The 19,010-nt window shown below is 40.3% G+C and overlaps 1 protein-coding gene across 8 annotated transcripts in view; it reads left to right on the top strand.

Annotated features, from left to right (window-relative positions):
- Adamtsl1 (ADAMTS-like 1) overlaps window positions 1-19,010 on the top strand; it is a 914,539-nt gene that overhangs the window by 641,047 nt on the left and 254,482 nt on the right. For all 8 annotated transcript variants that reach the window (XM_006538374.2, XM_006538376.2, XM_006538377.2 and 5 more), the window contains one exon: window positions 1,737-1,973. In XM_006538374.2, coding sequence (XP_006538437.1) covers window positions 1,737-1,973 — 237 coding nt within the window. The remainder of the gene's footprint in view (window positions 1-1,736; window positions 1,974-19,010) is intronic.

A 19,010-nucleotide genomic window follows, 5' to 3' on the forward strand; every position in this document is an offset into this window, starting at 1 on the left:
TTTGCAAGCTTTATATGCCTCAGTACAGTGGAACGCCAGGGCCAAGAAGTGGGAGTGGGTGGGTGGGGGAATGGGTGGGGGAGCATGTGGGGGACTTTTGGGATAGCATTGGAAATGTAAATGAAATAAATACCTAATAAAAATAAAGTAATATGATTCATTAAGGCTTTTTCAAACAGTGTTATTTGTTCCTTCTTTCTCTCCTGTATTCATCTCCCTTTCCTCCTCCCCACTTTAAGCCCCACCCCCAGTTTTCCCCACTTCTCCCGTTTTTAAAGTTTGATTGTATTTTGTATCTCTCCAAGTTTTATCATCCATTAGACAATAACCATTGTTAATTACAATTTTACATTTTAAGTTTCCCTTATGAAATATACATTTAGAGGATTTTCTTTTTCATCAGTCTCTGTAAACATTATTTAAAATTTAAATTAATAGAACATCCTAATTCTCTGGTTCTTTCTTTTAATCGTTTCATTAAATACTCAAAGTAATTATTGCTGGATATATTCCTTGGGTGGGTCAATGGCTGACCTATGTTCATGACCTTCTCATAAGACCTTGTGAACTGATAGGTCTCATTGTCCCTGGATGGAGCATAGGGAGCCAGGTGGAAGGAGCTTCATTGTCACTCATCCATCTGTGGAGAATAGCCATGTCCCCTTCTCCCTGCCTCACTGCTGACCCTAAAGCAATTCACATAAAAAGGATGGTCTCTCTTCTTTGTTCTCCATATTAATTTTAGAAGCTATGATTCCTAAGTTCTAGGAAACATCTCACAAATGTTTTCACATATTTTTTTCAAATAAATGCATCATAGCTCTTTTCTACTAGCTACCGAAATAAAGACCTGTCATAGATCTAGGTAGGTGTGATGGCTCATGTCCATAATCTTAATCCTCAAATGGCTGAGGCAGAGAGGTTACTAGTTCCAGATCAGCTTGGGCGACAAAGTGAAAAGCAAGGCCTGTCCTGACAACCAATCAATCAATAAACAAATAAATAAACTTTAAAAGTCTAGTTTAGGTTTGAGCTAGGTGGCTAAGAGCTCTGGCTACTCTTCCAGAGGACCTGGGTTCAATTTCTGGCACCCACTAGTCAACTCACAACCATCTGGAAGACCAATTCTAAGATATCTAATGCCCTCTTCTGGCTTCTGCAGGCATTAGGCATGCATGGGATGCACAATTATGCATGTAAGAAAATTACCCATACTCATAAAATATTATTTTTTAAAAAAACTGTAAGGATCTAAAGATATCGTTCAACAACAAAACTACATGAAGCCATCACTTTAATCTCCAGTATGACAACAACCAAACAAAACATTGTCATATCTCTCATTTTCAGAATAGAGGGAGACAAGAACATTTTCAGCTATCCAAAATTAGAAGGCATCAAAATGTCATAATGTTGAAGAGACTGGATGAGCAGACATCATTTAGAAAGTTTTTCTAGGTGTCTACTTTGCACTCATGTCAACCCAAAGATTTATTTCAATTTACATTTTCATTTGGCTTCATTGAGAAAATCTATCAAAGTTATTTCTCAGATCTTTATATTTTAAGGGCCCAAATAATCATGTAACCTCTAAAGAGACACAGTGAAGTCCATCTGTAACAGTTAGGATATTCACTTGGTTTTCTACAACTTCCACAGACCACACAACTGTCCCAGCTTTCTAGTTGGGGATATTCTCATAATGTCTACTTGTACCCTCTCCCCCTCTTCTCTAGGACTGCCCACCAGAAGCAGGTGATTTCCGAGCTCAACAGTGTTCTGCTCATAACGACGTCAAGTACCATGGACAGCTTTATGAATGGCTTCCTGTATCTAATGACCCCGACAATCCATGCTCACTCAAGTGCCAAGCAAAAGGAACCAGCCTGGTTGTGGAACTAGCACCGAAGGTCTTAGATGGTACGCGATGCTATACAGAATCACTGGATATGTGCATCAGCGGCCTATGCCAAGTAAGTGCTGAACTATTTATTCCCATGTGACTTATCCAGAGGTGTCATGACTGCACAGAAATAAGATTCTGAAAGTTATTCAGGTTGCCTGAAAGGAAGTAAGTTTCTGAGAGTTACTCAGGTGTCTTCTACAGTTTATAAAGAGTAATTGATTTGAAGACTGTAATTTCAGTGAATGGTATGGGCATTGTATTCCATACTGGTGTTATGGAAATTCAAACTGCAGGTTGGTTTTATTTGTTACTTTGTTTGTTTTTTTCCTTCCTTGAATGATACTTGAATGGTAGAGAATAAAAATTCTTGACTATTGTACTTTGATGGTGAAGTTTGAAATTACCTGTTACTCAAATGTTTCTGATATTTGGAAAGGGATGGATGGAGGAAGGGCAAGAGGGAAGCAGAGATGTGTGTGTGTGTGTGTGTGTGTGTGTGTGTGTGTGTGTGTGTGTGTGTATGTGTTTTCAGACATTCATTTTCCTGTACATAGAACTTCAGACTCAGGTAAGAGAATGCAGCTCCTTGCTGCCTGCAACTATGTTGAAAATTCATACAACTTGCAGCAAAAGGGAAGGCCTGACATTTAACAACTGGCTGACTTTCAGCTTGGTAACCTTTAAAGTCCAAGAATACAGAATAGGGATTGATTTCTGGTATCAATTCGTCAGAGTGTCCTTGAAGACTCAGTAAGGCGATGAAGTGCTATGTTAGCCCATTTGCCATGAACTTGTCTTCATTTTCAGGCTCACTTTTTAGCATGTGATGAGCAATTTACATTTTAGAGCGAGCAGGTTCTTCAAATACTATTATTCACTCTATTCTTATATGTGTCACAGTATAAACATTTTAAGAACGTTTGCCTCAAATGGGAGGACATTGATTGAGTCTGAATCTGGGACATAACAACTTCAAGTATCATAAAAATAATATGAGATGTGTGTTTTGTTTTATTGATTTACGATGGACATGCCATTTAAACTGTGCTGAGACATGAGCTGTGAGATAAGGTTTTATATGTGAGGGAGGAAAGCAGATGCAGTCAGTCTTCATGTGGGTTAGCAAGGTGATGGAGAAGGGGCATGCAGGGTTTTTCAGAGAGGAAAAAGGAGAGGCAATACATATGTCAGACATTTCTTGTATATGAGATGAATTCCAAGTGTAAATGTGAATGTGAGATTTTATTCTTCTCAAGATTGTAAAGGTCTTAGAGATTAGCCACTTACCTTAAAAGCTATGTTGGTAGAACATTATTTGTGGTATTTTACAACTATTTGCAAAATTATTTGTGATTATTTGTAAATAGCCTAACTGAGGCTGGAAAGATGGCTGGGTGCATCCTTCTTTTCCAGAGGACCAACTTCCTTTCAGAGCACCATTTTAGGAGATTCACAACCACTTGTCATTACCTCCAGTGGTTCCAATACCTTCCTCTGGCCTACATAGATATCCACATATGCACATGGCATAACTCATACAGGCACACACAAAAATAAAACTGAAAATTTAAGAATACTGCCATTGAGGGCTCTTGACTTATTGAAGTGGAATTATGAAAAGTGTAAAAAAAATGCCAGTAATAGTAACGAATCATAAAGAGAATAAACATGGAACAGATTTACTGCAAGGAATGGGAGTTACGGTCCCTTCTCCATATCCACTGCTTGACTGTCTTATAAATAAAGTCCAAAGGCTAGCACATGCACATGGTCATATGACAATTACATCACATCAGAAATGGGACTGAATCCCAGGCCTGCTAATATCCATGTCAGTGTTGTTTCTACAATTCTACATCTGCAAATGAACTGAAGTCAACAAGACAGGTCAGAAAATTAGGTTTCCATTGTTTCTGTTGCATGACAGCTCGATCTGGCATGCTTTCTCGCTGGGTTCTTCTTGCCAGCTGGCCTCGTACACCTTGGTCACTCAAAGAAAATCCTATCCCAGCAGATAAAAAAAAAGATAAATATGGAGAGATAGTGCTCTGCTGTGAATTACAAGTATAAGCAAGCCTCTTTAACTTAGGTTCACACAATTGCGATTTGTTTGATTTGGGAGTTAATGTCAACTGTTCAAAGCAGTGACTCTTAACCTTTCTGGTGCTGCAACCCTTTAATGCAGTTCCTCATGGTTGGTGACCCCTCTGCCCCAGACATAAAATTACTTTTGTTGCTACTTCGTAACTGAAATTTTGCTACTGTTATGAGTTTTTAGGCAACTCCTATGAAAGGGTTGTTCAATGTTGCCCAAAGGGTTCACAACCCACGGATTTAAAAATAAAAGTGATCCATACATTGAAATTACAATTGAATATTACTGATTTATTTCTGTGGTAAGGGGCAATGCCATGGTGAGGTAGGAGATCTCAGACTTCATTGGAACACTAAAAAGTAGCATGGTTTGGCCAGAGAGAGATTGGATCACAGATTTAAAGTGAGCAAAATGTGATAGCTTTATAAATAATCATGGAGGTGTACATAGGACCACAATAAACAGTAAATGGTCGAGAGGCTTAGTCATGAAAAGACAGACTCTGAATTATTTAGAAAGATCATTGCAGCCTCAGTTATAAGAAGCCTGAAGTAGACAGCCCTGGAGCCATGAAGACCAGCTCTAATGGAGGGTCCTGTACCAGCCAAGGGCACTGACACATCAGCCCTTCCCTGGGTAAAGACATCAGGAACAGAAAAGAAACTAAACCTGGAATAAAGACACTTGCTCCAGGAGGGAAGGGAAAGCTATAAATCAAATTAATCACAGGTTAAAAACTGAAACCTAATATGGATTCATTCATGAAGGGTGTAAGCTCAAGTGTGCTTCAGTCAAGTCAACCTGAACTTTCTAAAGGGAACTGAAGGACAGGAGAGGCAGAGCTGATTGGTGGAGGAATAGAGATGACCAGAGGCCAAGGTAATGGAGAAATAGAGAGTGCATTGTGTGCACTAGTGGGGGGACAAGGGAGAGTAATTAACAAAAGAAAAGCTGGAAATTTCCTCTCTGCAGAGCTAAAATCCACAAATTCTATATAGCTACAAAATAACCACTTAGCTGGATTCACATCAGTGATTTGTAGTTTCATCTTAGTAGGAAAATGTCTTATCTTAAAACACACTTTGGGAATCAGTCAGTTAAATGTGCAGTTATATAAACATAGTCTCCTAGTTCCCTGAAAAAATACATTTTTAGCCTCATTTTCCCTTTCTTTTTTCTGCCCCATTTGTTGAAGATATTTGGCTTTTTGTCCAGCTTTTTTGTTTTAGAAATCCTCAAAATCAGCTTTAAGCGTGTATGGGACCAGTCACGTGAGTCACAAACTATAGAGTCTAAATTTCTGAATCTAGAATTACCTTGGTAGGAAATGATATGTGCTACAGTGGCTTCTCATTCACAAGCACCAATCTATTTCCAGGCTGTGTGTCTGATCCCCATCTATGAGCCACTTCCTCAAAACTATTTGGTTCTTCATCTCTAGAACAGAAGCATGGAGTCCCAGGGTTGTCCTAACAAGAAGAGAACCCTAGCAAAGGTTCTCCTCCTCCTCCTCCTCCTCCTCCTCCTCCTCCTCCTCCTCCTCCTCCTCCTCCTCCTCCTCCTCCTCCTCCTCCTCCTCCTCTTCCTCCTCCTCCTCCTCCTTCTTCTCCTCCTCTTCCTCCTCCTCCTCTTCCTCCTCCTCTTCCTCCTCCTCCTCTTCCTCTGCCTCCTCTTCCTCCTCCTCCTCCTCCTTCTTTGTGATAGCAGAGCAACAGACAGGTAGACCATATATTCATTCATCCTTTGACTGTAGCAGCAGTGATAAGAATATATATTTATATGTGTGTGCATGTGTATATGTGTACACACACACACATATCTAGTGTTGATGGCTTCTGTGGACATAAGGCTTGTTTGTATGATAATGTACATAGTTTATGTTCTTCCTTCAAGGAATGTCCTCCCTGTTAACATTAGTGATTCCATGATCAGAGTCAGCACAAGTCCAGGAGGTGAAGGTGTGGCTAATGTCTCAGCAAAAATGGTAAATGCCTTCCAAACAGTCCTTAAGGCTATGGAAAAGGACTCCCAAAACATAGGTTCAAAAATATATAATTCCTCAAAAACTAAAGATGCAACGTGAATTATATGAGGGGCTTCACAAATCTAAAGGAACAAAAGCAGCTGTGCTGTGAGACAACTTGTCAGAAAGATACTAAGGAAGGAGATAAAGAGATTTAGGGAGTGGTGATCGAAGGAGACAAAACAACTAAGTTGTTTTGTTTATGCTTACAAAGACAGATTTGTGAGTTCAGGGTCAGCCTGGGACAGAACAGGGTTAGGCCCAGGTGGGGTAGAAAAGGTAATTTCAGGACTGGATCCTACCCAGTTATCTTATCATCTGTGCTTAACAGAGACAGGCAAATCTCTGAATTCTCTTGCAATACTAAAATAAATTGTGTGCTTGCTGTCTTTTAAGAATTAAGGAGTCGAGCCGGGCGTGGTGGCGCACGCCTTTAATCCCAGCACTTGGGAGGCAGAGGCAGGTGGATTTCTGAGTTCGAGGCCAGCCTTGTCTACAGAGTGAGTTCCAGGACAACCAGGGCTGCACAGAGAAACCCTGTCTTGAAAAACCAAAAAAAAAAAAAAAAAAAAAAAAAGAATTAAGGAGTCAGGGTTGCAGGATATTGATTTATAGAAAAATCAAAAAGAAACCTGGAGTAAATGATTTGTTTGATATGTAAAATAAAAGGCTTGGCTTATGATCTGCAAGGGAAGCTTTCCAGAAAAAAATAAAAAGAGAACTGCTTAGAGAACTGTCTTGAGCAGGAGAGAGAGAGAGAGAGAGAGAGAGAGAGAGAGAGAGAGAGAGAGAGAGAGAGAGAGAGAGAGAGAGCAGAAGAGGGAACAGGCAATCTGGAAAGCTGTCTCAAGCAGAACATAGGTCATCAACTTGGACTCACAATTTGACTTTGACTCATTTGTTTCACTCTTCCCAGACGCCCCTTTCTCAGAACCCCTCTCCAAGCCAGGGCTTGCTCTTGGCAGGATTATATGACTTCCTCAGGGTTACCTGGCTTTACCTGGCTCCCAGGAGCCAATCTCTTCTGCCACAACCAGGTGCATCGAGACAATGATCATTTGGTAATAGTCCCCCAATTTGGCTACATACCCAAATCACCTGGCACAGCTCTTAAGTCCTATCCACCAGACATTCAAATATTTGAGTTCTATGTCTTTAAAACTATGACTCTGAGGCAAAATCAAATTCATAAACTACTTATAGATTGGATAGCAGGTAGGACTTAAAAATAAAGGACATGAGGTAGAATCTGGCCCTTCTTTAACCAGCTTTATGGTTTTGCTCGAGGTATATAGTCCCCTGAGACTGTTTTAATCTAAATGAGGATGCCTCACCAACCAAAGAGGACCAAGGAAGTGAGGTCATTGCTGTGCAGCTGTAGGCAGGTGTGGTAATATGGAAGACCCTGAAGATGTTTAGTTAGATGGCACTGGAATACTGGTTTCCAGGAAGATGAGGAAAGGAGGAGGGGAGGAGAAAGGAAAAAGGAGAGTAAAATGGAGGGAGGATATCACAGTGGTAGGATGCCTACCTAGCATCCCTCAGGTCCTGGATTCCATCCCCAGAACTGCACGCGAAAACCAGAACAAGGATCTACAACCACTCTCACTACCATCACATGTCAGTTAAAATGCTAGTAACTAGATGGAGATTAGGACCCAGCTCTACACCAAAGACAGCCCTTTACATGGAATCTCCATTCCCTTGGGAGATAATCACCACCCTGTACTTTCCCTTTCTTCCAAAACACAGGAACCATCTCTGGCAGAGCTTTCAGAAAGTGGTTTTGGAAAACACTTCCTTGAAAATGACCTAGTCCATCCTTGAGACACAAGGCTGAATTGAGCTGTGAGCTTCTTCCTAGGGCTTCACAGCTAGTTAGCAGCTGATGAAGGTCAGGGAGTGGCCCTGTTTATCAACATTCTGAAAATATGTTCTCAGTGTTATTTCTTCAGCACATCCCTCGGGCTAAGATTTTTGTCCAGCTTTAATTCTGTCATCAATATTATGAAAGCAATATAGTGACTATACCTTTCAAACTACACTCCCATTCCCTCCCTCCCTCCGTCCCTCCCAATAATCCTCCCCTGAGGCTCACTGTGAGGATGTGAAGTCTCACCTTAGGTTGAGAAACACTGACTGGCGTGTTTAGTTGCCTGCTTTTGCATTAGATGTAGATCGGAGGCAAGACAAGAACAGGAAGGCAAGTTTGAATACTTAAGGCCAGAGGCTCTGAAGCCAGCTCTGCATGAGCTACAAGCTAAGACTCATTATTTGTTGGTGTGTCACTTGAAGCAAAATTATAAGCCTCAGCTGAAAGCAAGGCACCATTACTGAAAATAACCCATACACAACTCACTGAACATAGAGAAGTAGAGTCTATCTAGACCCTTCACCCCTACTGGCTAATAAGACTCCCTTGTAGAAAACTATAAGTGTTTATCTATGAGGGGTAGCTTCTGGATCATGAATGGGGCCATGCACCTGCTTCTTTCAACTCTAGGATCCCATCTGGTACAGACCCTTGAAGGTCCTGCATATGCTGCCTCGGTCTCTTTGTGTTCATATGTGCCCTGGTGGTGGTGTGCTTAGAGGGCCTGGTTTCCTTGATGTCCTTGATCTCTGGATCTTTCTATCTCATCTTCCATTGGGTTTCCTGAGTCCTGAGGAGAGGGATTTGATGGAAACCTTCTGTTTAGGGCTGAGTGTTCCAAAGTCGCTCACCTTCTGCATATGTCTAGCGATGGGTCTCTGTATTTGTTTCCGTTTCAGAAGAAAGCTTCTTTGATGGTGGCTGAAGAAGGCACTAACCTATGAATATAGAAGAATGTCATTAGGAGGCATTTAACTGCTATGTTCCTTTTGTAGAACCGTAGTATTTGATTTTTCCCCTAAGTCCCTGGGCTATCTAGGCTCAAGTTCTTGGTCACCCAAGCAGAGCTGAAAATGGGTTCCATCTCATCTAGTGGTCCTTAAATCAAATCAGATATTGATTGGTTACTCCCACAAGCTTTGTGTGACTGTTACACTAACAGACATGGCACCATTGTAGGTCTAAGGATTTGTAGCTGGATTGGTATTTATGTTTCTTCTTCAGCATCTTGCAGAGTACTTTCTAGTACTAAACACTAGCCAGTGAAGGCTCTAAGCAGGCACTAGGTTAACTTCCCCACGTTCAATAGTTGTATGGATGTTGTCTTCAACAATGGGGTCTCACTGTTGTTTCATACAGAGCAGTGTATAGTCTGGGCAACAGACTGGGATGTTTGGGGATTTTCAAAGGACCTGTTTGACCAACAACTCAATTGTATGTAACCCAATTCCAGTACTGAAAGCTTCATTTGGTGGCAAGAGATGGCCATGTGAGACTGTCTTTCCCATTATTTGGCAATTTTATTTAGAACTCCTTCTTATATGTATATATTTTAGAAAGTGTCTACTCTATTAGGTTTCCATACTACCCCTCAAATGCCACTTAATTTTATCTGTCCCCCCATATCCCTTCACTCGTCCCCCTCCTGCCCCCTCCACTTGATTTTCCTATTCCAATCTCCAACATCCCCCATCCATCCATGACTATCTCTTCTATTTCTCTTTCCTATGGAGAGAGCAAACTGTCTCCTCAAGTCCCTTATTCTATACCTCACCACAGTGGTTCTAGGGATTATAGGTAAGTTATCATTAACTTAAAAGCTAATATCCACAACAAGTGAACAATGTTTTGTCTCTCTTGGTCTGGGTTACTTCACTCAGTATAATTTTTTTTCTAGTTTCATCCACTTACTTGCAAAATTCATGACTTTATTTTTTAATGTTTGACTAATGCTCCATTATGTAAACGTGCTATATTTTCCTTATCCATTCTTTTGTTGAGGTTGTTTCCAATTTCTAACTATTATAAATAAAGCAGCAATGAATCTGGTTGAGCAAGTGTCCCTGGTAGGATGAAGAACCTTTTGGGTATATGCCTAAGAGTGGAATAGGTGGATCGTGAGGTAGATTGGTCCTAATCTTGCCTAGGAACTGCCACAGTTTTCCATGCTTTCCATATCCATTTGCAGATAGACATACAGCAATGAGCTGGTGTTCTTATTCCACATCCTCGCCAACATGACCTGTCACCTGTTTATCGACCTGAGCCATTCTGACAGATAAAAGATGAAATCTCAAAGTCGTTTTGATTTGCATTTCCCAGATGACTAACAATGTTCAGCATTTCTTTAAGTGGTTCTCGGCCCTTCGAGTTTCCTCCTGAGACATCTCTTTTACATTTTTATCCCATTTCTTAATTACCTTATTTAATTAACGTATATCCAGTGTTTTGAGTTCTTTATATCTGTGGGATACTAGCCCTCTATTGGATGTGCAGTTGTAGAAATCTTTTCCCATTTTGCTAGCTACCTCTTTGTCTGAGGTGTCCTTTGCTGCACAGAAGCTTTTCGGCATCATAAGGTTCCATTTATTAATTGTTCATCATTGTGCTTGTGCTAATGGTGTTCTTTCAAATAGTCTTTCTCTGTGCCACCAAGTTCAAGACTATTCCACACGTTCTCGACTATCAGATTTTGGGTTGAGGTATTTGATCCATTTGTAGTTGAGTTTTGTAAAGGGTGATCGATCAGTATGGACCTATTTGGATTCTTCTACATGCAGCTGACCAGTTTGACCTGTGCCATTTATTGAGAATTCTGTCTTTTTTTTCCTTTAATGTATATTTCTAGCTTCTTTATTTATTTTATTAGGTGTCCATAAGTGTGGATTTATGTCTGAGTTTTCAATTTGATTCCATTGATCAACATGTCTGCTTTTTCCCAATACCATGATGTTTTTATTGCTGTGGCTCTGCAATAAAAACTTCACAGACCCATCAGCTATATAAATAATGACACAGAGGCTTAGTAATGGCTCCTGACTACTCTATCCTGACTAATTCTGGCCTATGTCCACAATACGGCCAGGTCTCCCTCTCTATTCTACTCTGATCCATCCGTCCACCTCTTGTGTCCACTGGTGAATCTCCTGCCTCTCAATTCTTCTCCCAGAGTCCCTATCTCTGTCCAGAAGTTCCACCTTCACCCAGCTATTAGCCATTAGATCTTTATTAAAGCCAATCAGACACAGTTCTAGATGGCCTTAGTTAGGCAAAGAAGGAACAAATATTTACAGTATATAAGAGTGGTAATGAGCAATTAGTCTCATAAAACATACTGGGCAATGTTCCTTCTGTTTCAATTTTATGGAATAGTTTGAGAAGCATTGGTATTGATTCTTCTTTGAAAGTCTGGTAGAATTCTGTGCTGGAACTTTGTGCCCCTGGACTACTTTTGGTTAAGCGGTTTTAATTATTGCTTCTGTTTCACTAAGAGTTATGGGTATGTTCAACTTGCTTATCTGATCTTGATTTAACTTTAATAAGAGGCATGTACTGAGAAAATTACCTATTCCTTTTAGAGTTTCCAATTTGGTAGAGTACATGTATTTAAAGTTAAGATCCTTTGGAAAAGGGTTTGTCAATCTTGTTGGTAATCTCAAAAACCAACTCTATTTCATTGGCTCTTTGTATTGTTATTATTGTTGTTCCTATTTGTATTGATTTCAACCCTGAGCTTGATTATTTCTTGCTGTTTATTTCTTTAGCTGTGATAGCTTCTTTTTGTTCAAGAGCTTTGAGTTGTGCTAATAAACTACCAGTATGAAATCTCTACTTTTTAAATGTAGGTACTAGTGCTATGTACTTACCTCTTAGAACTGCCTTCATTGTGGTAGAAAATGCTGTGTATTCATTTCATTCAATTCTAGAAAATATTTAGCCGGGCAGTGGTGGCACACGCCTTTAATCCCAGCACTTCGGAGGGAGAGACAGGTGGATTTCTGAGTTCAAGGCCAGCCTGGTCTACAGAGTGAGTTCCAGGACATGCAGGGCTACACAGAGAAACCCTGTCTCAAAAAACAAAACAAAGCAAAACAAAACAAAAACAAAAACAAGAAAGAAAAGAAAATATTTAATTTCTTTATTTCTGTCTTGCTCAATTTTTTAATTCAGTGGTAAATTGTACAGTTTCCATGAGTTTGTAATCTTTATGCCGTTTCTTTTGTTGTTAGTATACAGTTTTAATCTGTGGTAATAAGACTTGCTTTATTTCTGAGTATGTGGAAAATTTTGGAGAAAGTTCCATGAGGTGCTAGGAAGAAAATATTTGTGTGTGTGTGTGTGTGTGTGTGTGTGTGTGTGTGTGTGTGTGTTATATTCTGTAAATATGTTATTTCCATTTGGTTTATAATATCAGCTATCTCCAGCATGTTTCTGTTTAGTTTTGGTCTGGATGATCTGTCTATTGATGAAAATAGAGTACTGAAGTCTTCCAGTATCAGTGGAAGATATGTGAGGGTCAGTATGTGATTTAAGCTGTAGTAATGTTTCTTTTATGAACTTGTCTGCCCTTGTGTTTTGTGTCCCGACCCGCAGGGCTTAAACAACAGAGTTCCTAAGAGAAGAGAGTTGCAATAACAAATTTGGGATCAGGGAGATGCAAAGGAAGGAGGCAAGACAAAAATTCTGTTTAAGCCCCATTTATTCAAGGGAAATGGGGGGTGCTTTTTAAAGCTGAAAACCCCAAGTGGAATTTGCTCAGGTACACAGGCCAAACCAGTGGTGCTAGGTAACACATTAAGGTCAAAGAAATGTCCCCATTGTAAAAAGGTCTGGAAAGACATGCCCTCATTGTAAAAGGAAAGCCCTCCTGTAAAATGTCCCAAGTAAATTACAGAATGGAAGCAAGATAGTGGAAGAAGCAAAATAGTGTTAGATAATGGCCCAGGGACAAGAATCTAGGGGCTTCTGGGCCCCAACAGTTTTGTGCATAAAAGTTAAGAACTGCGTTGTCCACTTGTTGAATTTTTTCTTTGAGAAGTATTATTACTATCTCTTGTGATTGTGATTTTGGTTTAATGTCTATTTCATCAGATATTTAAATGGCTATACCAGCTTACCTTTTAGTTCCATTTTCTTGGAATATATCTTTCCATCCTTCTACCCTGAGGTGATGTCTTGACGTGAAGGTGGGTTTCTTGGATTCTGCAGAAGGATGGGTCCTGTTTTCCCCATTCTGTTAGTCTGTTCCATTTTATTGGGGAGTAGAGGTCATTGATATTGAGCTTTATCATTGATCAGTGTCCGTTGATTCCTGTTATCTTAGGGTGGTGGTGGTGGCAATGGTGTGTGTGTGTGTGTGTGTGTGTGTGTGTGTGTGTTTCCCTTCTCTTGATTTGCTGGTCTGAGATTATTTATTTTCTGTTTTCTTAGGTATGGTGAATCTCTTTATGCTTGAGTTTTCCTCCTAGTAACTTCTGTGCATATAGATTTGTTGATAAATGTTGTTTAAGTTGGTTTTTATTTTATTTTCCCCATCTATGAAGATTGAAAGTTTTGCTGAGTATAGTAGCATGAGCTGGTATCTGTGGTGTCTTAGAGTCTGCAGAACATCTGTCCAGGCTCATCTGGCTTTTAGAGCTTCCATTGAGAAGTCAGGTGCAACTCTAATACTTACACCTTTATATGTAACTTGGTCTTTTTCTCTCACAGCTCTTAATATTGTTTCTTTGTTGTTAGTATTTTAATTATTATTGGCTGAAGGTAATTTATTTTCTGGCATAGTCTATTTGATGTTCTGTATGATTCTTGTACCTTGATAGGCATCTCCTTTAACTTAAGGAAATTTTCTATTATAATTTTGCTGAAAATATTTTCTGTGCTTTGGACCTGGATTTCTTCTCCTTTCTTTATTCCAGTTATTCTTAGATTTGGTTGTTGCATGGTATCCCAGATTTCCTAGATATTTTATGCCAGGAATTTTTTAGATTCAACACTTTCTTTGACCAAGGTTTTCATTTCTTCTAACGTGTTTTCAATGCCTGAGAGTCTTCATCCATCTCCTGTATTCTGTTGGTGAGGCTTGCCTCAGAAATTCCTGGTCAAGTTGCTAAATCTTTCATTTACAAATATTCCTTAATTTAGGTTTTCTTTATTGATTCTATTTCCACTTGCAGGTTTTGAGCTGTTTTATTCATTTCCTCCCACTGTTGTGTATTCACAGATTTCCTTAAGGGATTTTTATCCATTTCCTCTTTAAGGACAGCTATCATATTCATAAAGACTGTTTTATGCTCTTACTTGGTGCTTCAGCTATGTTTCAATACTCAGAGCCTATTGTAGCAGGGTTGCTGGACTCTAGAGATATTGTCCTAGCTATTATTGATTGTGTTTTTACTTTGGTGTGTAGGCATCTGGGTTTAAGAAGATCATAATTCTAAGTGCTGGTATCCAGACTTGTCTTTGTTGAGTGAGTGTTTTCTTCCTCAGTTTCTGTTGCTCTCTCAGGTTCTTAGGGAAGTGTGGTGGCTATGTATTTCCTGGTAGTAGATTTTCTGGGTTCCTGATAGGTGGGGTACTGGGGTTTCATGTAAAGTGTGTTTCTAGGTATTGGGAGCTAGCACTTACATGGATGGCAATGGGCTATGGGAAGCTGAGCGGATTCATTGGAGGGGGAAGGCAGGGTATACTAAGTGCCCTAGGGATGTGGGCAGAATGTGAGGAAAGAATATATAGGGGAAGAGAGGAGAGTGAATATCTGAAGTTCACCCACCTGCTTTCCCAGCCTACTTGCTTCCCTATCAAGCTTAGCTGAGGGTTTCCCAGAGAAAAGCTGCTGGAGTTGGGGGCTGGGATAAGAGTATGAGTGGGGAAGAAGGTTGGAGTTGAAGATCTGCATGATCCACTGGAGATGGGAGCAAAGGGAAGAAGGAGGTCACAACAGGAGGTCTGGTACAGAGATGAGGGTGATACTGGGATAAGCGATTGGAGGAGAGGAGGAAGAGGTGAAGATCTGTGGTTAAACTATTTGCTCCTCTGGCCAGAATACACCGTATGTCCCCAGGGAGTGAGTACCTGCTGGACTCAGGGCTGAGACTAAGCAGTCAGTCGGGGAAGGAGAGTTTGCAGGGGAATCTCTATGTGATCCACCAGAGACGGGAGCAGAGAGATTATAGCAGGTGGTCGAGAGTTTGCAGGGGAATATCTATGTGATCCACCAGAGACGGGAGCAGAGAGATTATAGCAGGTGGTCGAGAGTTTGCAGGGGAATATCTATGTGATCCACCAGAGACAGGAGCAGAGAGATTATAGCAGGTGGTCGAGAGTTTGCAGGGGAATATCTATGTGACCCACCAGAGACGGGAGCAGAGAGATTATAGCAGGTGGTCGAGAGTTTGCAGGGGAATATCTATGTGATCCACCAGAGACGGGCGCAGAGAGATTATAGCAGGTGGTCGAGAGTTTGCAGGGGAATATCTATGTGACCCACCAGAGACGGGAGCAGAGAGATTATAGCAGGTGGTCGAGAGTTTGCAGGGGAATCTATGTGATCCACCAGAGATGGGAGCAGAGAGATTATAGCAGGTGGTCGAGAGTTTGCAGGGGAATCTATGTGATCCACCAGAGACGGGAGCAGAGAGATTATAGCAGGTGGTCGAGAGTTTGCAGGGGAATCTATGTGATCCACCAGAGACGGGAGCAGAGAGATTATAGCAGGTGGACTTCTGAGAGCTGGGGATGAGACAGACTGGGGAGTTTGATTTGGAGGAGAGGAGGGAAAGGTGAAGATCTGCAGTTAACCCACCTGCTTCCCTATCCAGAGTGGGCTGTGGGTTCCCAGGGAGTGCCTAGTAGAGTTTATTCCCAATAAAAGAAAAGATATTAGCCTCAGTTTCCTCTCTGCAGTATGAGAATAATTGCCACTGATAAGATGGCTGTGCAGATTAAGTGACCAACTGGGTGTAAAGTGCTTTTACTGGGTTTAGTCAATACCAGCGGTTAGTACTAACAGTCCCCAAGCTCCGTCTTGCCTTTGTCTTTTCCTTCTGTGTGGCTGTGTGGAATGCACAGTTCCGTATGCTTATGCATATCGCAAGGGACACTGGCTCCCTGAGGGGACAAACCTGCCCTGTATGCTGTTCTAGCCATCTTTAACTAACAGTTCCATGTTATCCCGTTATCCCGCTCCAGCTCCAGGGCAGTGAATTGTGTCCTGTGTAAGGCTAATGAACCATCACAAACAGGGCCAGCTCTATTCGCACTTCGGCAAGTCACTGATTTTCATTATCCAAACGCCCACATTTATATATGTTACAAAGCACAAAGCCAGATTGTGTTTTAAGGAACAGCATACATTCATAGATAGAACGTGTGCAGCCATTAAAAATAATTTTGAGGTTATTTTCAAAGAAAATAGAGAAAAATCAGTTTTAGTTTTATAATGAATAGGATTCAAGAGCTGGTACCTTCTATAACAGCTGTGTATATCAAGAGTAAAGTATAACTAGAGAGAAACATTTTTCTATTGAATCCACATACTTAGAGTATTGCCTGATGCTGTTTCAGAAAACAAAGCACTCCAAAAATGAAAAGGAGAGTTCCTTTCAAGCCCTGCCTTTGATAATGTTTTCAAATGAGTGGTACAGTAGAGAAGCGAACGACAAATGAGAAATGAAATCAGGGAGCCTTTATGTCTACTGCTCTTTGGCTGCATTAAAATGAACCATACTCACACCAAAGAAGTTCTTTTCATATTTAATAATTCCTGGGGTGAGCAGTTTGAAAGGAATTAAATGGAATGATTATTTCTCCATCTCTGTCTGTGACCTGAGTCACTAGTATCAAATGTCTTCCAGTTAGTCCAAAGGCGGTGATGTCAGAAGTGATGAGTTGGCCATTTCTCCCCATGTTTTATAACCGAATTCCAAGTGGAAGCATCGTGCTGCATGGTCTGTTTTTCTCCCCTTTGCCTGAGACATTAAAGATAAAGAAAACTGCTAATAGCTGGTTGAACGTAGCTACTGAGCCTGGATTTGCTGGTTCCTGCAAGGCTCTGCTATGCGTTAGCTAATGAGAAGGCAAAGCTGAACTGAAACTTTTTTCAGGGAAGATGCATGTGTAGACTTGTGGGAAAACTCTATAATCTGACTTTTATTTATTCACTTATCAAATTTTTACTTGATTTTTAATGATGTGATAGGTACTGAAAGTATTTAAATGGACAGGAAGTAAAGAGCAGTCCCACTGCCCCAGAATTTGTCCTCTGCAGGGGACAGGGTTTAACTGTCCCTGTTTACCTTGTAAATCAGATCCTCTTTCTAAGTATGGGTTTAACTTTATTTCTCATCTTCTTGAACCATTTGGCGGTCCCCTTTAACTTAGTCTTCAGTCAAAGCATATCCCAATTTCTTTTCAGTTCATGAGCATCATGTTTTGTTATTAACTTAGTATGTTGTTAACTTATTCCTAGTCTGTAAGAATTTGGGGTATCTTAGCTTTTTTTTTTCCACACATGCTACCACTGCTGTGTGGGTCACATGACCTGGTCTCACTAAAGACCCAATTTCTTGGCATTGTGTCTTTCTTGACTATGTGGCTTAAAACCAGAGGAATTTTTTTCTCATATTTCTGGAAACTAGAAGTCTGAAATTAAAATGTTATTGGGCCATATTTTTCCAAGGTTCCGGGTAGAGTATAGTACATAGAGAGGAACCTTCACCTGCTACCTTAGGTCATGCTCAAAGAAAAAGGTAACCAAAAAGTCAAAATAGTGTTTACAATCGTCAGAATTGAGAAGGCAGAAGACAAAACAGGATGCTAGGGCCTTGCTTGTGAATATATATATATATATATATATAAAGTATTGAAGGTGACACAGTGGTATTAAATATTTTGAGTGGAAAGAAGACAGAATAATGTTGTACCTTAGCAAGAGTCTTCCATGTAATTGAGTCAGTGGATGGGAATAAGACAAAAAGAACAAAGAAGAGGTTTCTGAGACCAAATCAGGAGGCTTGGTGATTGGTTAAAGGTAGTATAAGAGAGAAGAGGAGAGATTTGAAGCCAAGTTTTTCTATCTTTCACAAAGTATGATGTTGCCACTCTGCTGAAATAGGAGAAAGGACTAACATTCACATGTGACCATGAGAAGGATGATGAAGTAATGATGTTTGGTGCAAGGTCTGCTACATGGTACTCAGAGAATTAGCATCTATTTATATATGGCAAAAATGGATGAGGTTAGAGAGTTCTATGACTGTGTTAAGTAATAAATCGGGCTCAATGTTTGTTTTCTATGGGAAACAATAGAGTCAAGACAGTACCGAGTGCTTTGAAGTGCACTGAGGCAAGCTCTTGCTTTGAAAGTTAAAGCATGTAGAGACCGTTCCAGAGACTCGGCCATCTCTAAGTGCTCCTTGCTTATTCAAATGTCATTACAGTTTATGGAAAGGATTTCTTGGTGTCATCAGAAAGATTTTTACATCTTATTACTCAGTTTGTGGTATGGAGAGTACCTAAAACTTCGTGGAAAGTGTTTTTTGTTTTTCAATATTAGGAATTTAGTGTGTCTCACATGCTGAACAAGTAAGTGTGCTGCCACTGGGCCATATCTCCAGCCTCTTTAACTCTTTAGTTTCAAATGAGGTCTCACTGAATTGTCCAGGTTGGACTTAAACTCACTCTGCAACACAGACAAGTCCTGAACTTGCTTTTACTGCCCAAGTAATTAGAGATACAAGCTGACACCATCAAGCGCAGCTATTAAAAAATCCGGTCTTATGCATATGCTGGTTGTCTTGGAACTCTCTATGTAGTTCAGGCTGGCCTTGCACTTTGGATCCTCTTGCCTTAGGCACCTAGGTGGTAGGATTATGGGTATGTACCACCACCATCCCCAACATTAAAAAATATGAAAAACGTGTCTGCCCAGTTTATTCTTCCAACTTAAACATAGGCTAGGAAAACCTTGATTTTTTTTTTCCTATTGATTTTGTTTTACCAAAGACAGTGAAAAATGTAAGAAAGAATTAATCTAACTTTTAGGATCCAGAATTCAAATGCTATCATTTTAATGCTGATCACTTCTTACAGTGAAGCCATGCTTATCATCTTGTGC

The sequence above is a fragment of the Mus musculus genome, chromosome 4 (assembly GCF_000001635.26).
Source record: "Mus musculus strain C57BL/6J chromosome 4, GRCm38.p6 C57BL/6J".
NCBI lineage: Eukaryota > Metazoa > Chordata > Mammalia > Rodentia > Muridae > Mus > Mus musculus.